This window comes from Miscanthus floridulus, chromosome 8 (assembly GCF_019320115.1).
Source record: "Miscanthus floridulus cultivar M001 chromosome 8, ASM1932011v1, whole genome shotgun sequence".
Lineage (NCBI taxonomy): Eukaryota > Viridiplantae > Streptophyta > Magnoliopsida > Poales > Poaceae > Miscanthus > Miscanthus floridulus.
Window position 1 is genome coordinate 44,636,711 of NC_089587.1, and position 3,725 is coordinate 44,640,435.

The 3,725-nt window shown below is 42.0% G+C and overlaps 2 protein-coding genes across 2 annotated transcripts; both read right to left on the minus strand.

Moving 5' to 3' along the window:
• Window positions 1-2,139: 2,139 nt before the first annotated feature.
• On the minus strand, window positions 2,140-2,928 carry LOC136471829 (BTB/POZ and MATH domain-containing protein 2-like). Its single transcript, XM_066469571.1, has one exon. The coding sequence runs from the start codon at window positions 2,899-2,901 to the stop codon at window positions 2,140-2,142; it is 762 nt and encodes a 253-aa protein (XP_066325668.1). The 5' UTR covers window positions 2,902-2,928.
• Window positions 2,290-3,227, minus strand: LOC136471830 (BTB/POZ and MATH domain-containing protein 4-like). The gene is made up of 2 exons (XM_066469572.1): window positions 2,911-3,227; window positions 2,290-2,423 (listed from the first exon to the last, which is right to left on the minus strand). Exon 1 carries the CDS (start codon window positions 3,220-3,222, stop codon window positions 2,917-2,919), a length of 306 nt encoding a protein of 101 aa, XP_066325669.1. The 5' UTR covers window positions 3,223-3,227; the 3' UTR covers window positions 2,290-2,423; window positions 2,911-2,916.
• Between the last annotated feature and the right edge of the window lie 498 nt (window positions 3,228-3,725).

The following is a 3,725-nucleotide window of genomic DNA, read 5'->3' on the forward strand; positions in this document are numbered from 1 at the left end:
CATCGAAGATCTTCACGTAGTTTTGCGAGGCACGCCGACCTGTGTCGTGCCTCACACGGCGTCGTCTCATAGGTTGGGCCTCCACCAGTGGCGTGGCCCATGAGCAGTCTTGTGGGCTGGGCCGCCCTAGCGGCTCGGCCCATGTACAACCATGCTGGTACCGAGGGTTATACCCCCACAAGGACTAATGAAATTATACACTGCAAAACTTTATAAGCTCCAATTGATCAGTTCCAAAATATTCATGATATCTACCCGTTAAATTTGCATAAGCTTTTCAAAATGATAGCAACAAAGAAGCAAAGAATAAACATTTTGATCTGGTTTCAATTCAGCAGAAACTTGTATTGATCTGATGAAGTAAAACATTGGAGAATTCCATCATTATACACTGTAGATGGCAATAATGTAGGAGGAATTCTTAATTTTAATGGTTGACTATTTAAGATAAGTTCTCACTTTATGTAAAGTTATGGACATTCTTAACTAGAGTAAGTCCTCTCAACAAAAAGGAAGTACTACACAGGTAACCTTCTAGTTGTAAAGAAAATTTATGAAAATCCTATCAGTTTAAAAATCATTTGAAAATTTTAAATTGAGGATAATATATTGTATAGCACCATGGTCGACATCATCTTAATTATTCAGTCTAGATTTATGCAGTATATGTGTTAAATTTGGCATAGACTGACATCAAAATACTAATTTCCACTTGTAATTTTAATAATAAAAAATACAATACAAATTTTTTTTTGCCTTCTCAGTTAGATGAGTAGTACTATGGAAAGCTTTAACTTTGCAAAAACAAAACTAAAAGAGGAGTCAAAACCTGAAATTGTGGGTGTCACTCCCAGAACAGAAGATGCACTGACAGGAACAAGTGTTGGGACAATTAACTCTTATTTCAACAGCCACAAAACAGGATAAAGATGTTAGAATTGATATGCTGATTAATCCCTCATTGCGAAATATAGTGCCCCAATTTTAACATAATCTGGTTGATTTCTTGTAATTTCTTGAATCATATGAACAGTTTGGATGTAGATTCATATATGCTGGTAATAATCTCAAGGCTCAAGCACAATGTCTGCACTTTAGTGTGTTCATGTAGAAAGAGGAAGGAAGAAATACAGGACAGATGAAATGATATACTGCAAAAACTTTATAAGCTGCAATTGGTTCCAAAATCTTCATGATATCCACCCATAAAATTTGCATATCTTTTCAAAATTATCAGGACAAAGAAAGCAGAGAATATATAATCAGATAATTTGGTCCGGTTTCAGTTTAGAAGCAAAAACATGTATTGATCTAATGAAGTAAGACAGTGGATAGTTACATCATTGTAGAGTGTAGACTGTAGATGGAAATGATGTAGGAGGAATTTCTTAATTTTAGTGGTTAACTATTTAAGGTAAGTTCTCAGTTTCTCAATTATGGGAAGTTGTGGACATTCTTAACTAGAGTAAGTCTCCAATCAGTTTAAATATCAATGAATGTTTTAAATTGAGGATAGTATAGGGTGTCGCACCATGATCAGCGTCATCTTAATTATTCAGGCTAGATGTATGCAGTATATGTGTTAAATTTGGCATAGACAGTGACATTAAAATCCTAATTCCCACTTGTAACTTTAATAATAGAAAATACAATAAAAATTCCTTTTCCTTTCACAGCTAGATGAATATTATGGTAAGCTTTAACTTTGCAAAAACAAAACCAAATTAAAAGAGGAATCAACTTGAAATTGAGGGTCACTCCCAGAACAGAAGATGCAGCGACAGGAACAAGTGTTGGGACAACTCTGGTACCAAGAGTGTTGTACTTGATTTCAACAGCAACAAAACAGGATAAACATGTTAGAATTATATGCTGATTAATCCCACATTGAAATAGCATTGATATATGCCTTTGTTTTATTCGTTTGGTGTAATGGATGATTATCATGATGATGACACCAGCCGCTACAAAACTGAGAATGAATTCTCAGTAAACTGAAATATGATGTTAGATGGACAATGTATTTTGACAGGATGTGTACAGAAAAAGTAAACATCTCAACATTAAATATACTGCATCATTTCAGCATCAAAGTTGTCCTGACATTTTACAAGGAAACTGGTTTGAAGTAGTTTAAATCTATGCAGAATTGCAGACAGCACTAGACCCGGGGAAACTTGCTTGACTTCTCCAATACCTCCAGCAAACTGAAGGGCACGATCTTTTTAGGTGAGCATAGCCTTGGCTTGCCACCACATCATCAATCTTATTTGAGAAGGCAATATACTCGATGCAAGCATCTTTTAGGATGCATAAGTTGAGCTGCTCAGCAAATGCCAAGGTAGTGGCAACAGAATCCACGCTAAGGCTGTTGCAGAGGCTGTCTTCACACATCAACTTCAGCCTCTTCATTTCATACTGATCTGCAGCCACAAGCAAATGCCGAGTCATTTCTTTCTTATCAACATCTCCAGGATTATCCATATCAGGCAACGAGTCAGTGTAGATGAAATGGAGCATGGCTTTGAAGACAGCAGGCCGCACATCCTCAACAGCAATGCAACCAAAATTCTCCTCCATCTCAGGCCCATAGAATTTTGCCTTGAACACCTGTGACCGCATAGCCAGCACGATCTTGTGGGCACAAATAACCTCTCCCTGAACCTTGAAAGTGACATCAGATGTGTCATCCTCCAACAGCAAACTGCCAAGATGCACCGACAGGTCCGAAGGCGGCTCCTTGAACACGGAGACGATCTTGGTTTCAGAGACCTTTGGTTCTTTGACGACAGTGACCGCGCACTCGATGGTGAGGCCATCATCTTGGGCATACATTAATAGATTCCACCTGAAAGTGCTGACTTTCGCGCGCTTATTCACAGATCCAGCTTTGTAATTCATAAAGCACACCTGCCACTAGGGGGATGCCTTCCCGGTGGCCTGGTTGAGAAACCTGAAGTGGCACGACGCCTTCGCCACGACGTCCTTGGTCAGCAGCTCAAGGAGCAGCACCAGCGCGCCGCCCTCGCCCCCATCGGGGAAGAAGCGGACGGCCCAGTCGTAGCCGCCGACGGAGAAGGGCGCGGAGCGGACGGAGCTCCCGGCGCCGAGGCGCTCGTGGAGGCTGTAGCCCACGATGTGGAACAGGTGCGTGCCTTGCGACGCCTCCACGGTACAGGTCGACGTGGTCAGCGGCGGCGGCGGCGGCGTAGGCTGCGGCATTGACGGCGGCGTAGGCTGAACCTACTTCTTGTCCCTCAAGAAGGGAATCGAGATGTCGGCGAGGCGGCGGCGGCAGCAATATCGGCCCAGGGAATCAGAGGGGCCTATTTAACGAAGATGGGCTTGTATGGGCTGCAGCCGGCTCTGCAGTGGGCCGGTGGCCTTTTCCTATTTCGGGCCATGGAAGTGTGCTTCTTCTCTGGCTAAATCACCCTACTTCCTAATTAATTTGTGTGGGTCCTCTGCTCCCATTGATCAAGCCTCATGTCATGTGGTTAGGGATAAAAACGGATCGGATATGGACGGATATCACCGATATTACATTTGTTTTCATATTTCTGTCCGGATTCGGATTCGAATACGGATAGTGTCAACTATGTCGGATAGGATACGATTGGATATCGACATCATAAATATGCGATTTGAGTATTTGGATACGGATACGTATCGGATGTTGGATATCCGGACTCGGATACGAACATATCTCAACCCCTCTAAACGGA

Coding starts and splice junctions, on each gene's coding strand:
- LOC136471830 (XM_066469572.1), bottom strand. CDS start 3,222: ATGCCGCAGCCTACGCCGCCGCCGCCGCCGCTGACCACGTCGACCTGT.
- LOC136471829 (XM_066469571.1), bottom strand. CDS start 2,901: ATGAATTACAAAGCTGGATCTGTGAATAAGCGCGCGAAAGTCAGCACT.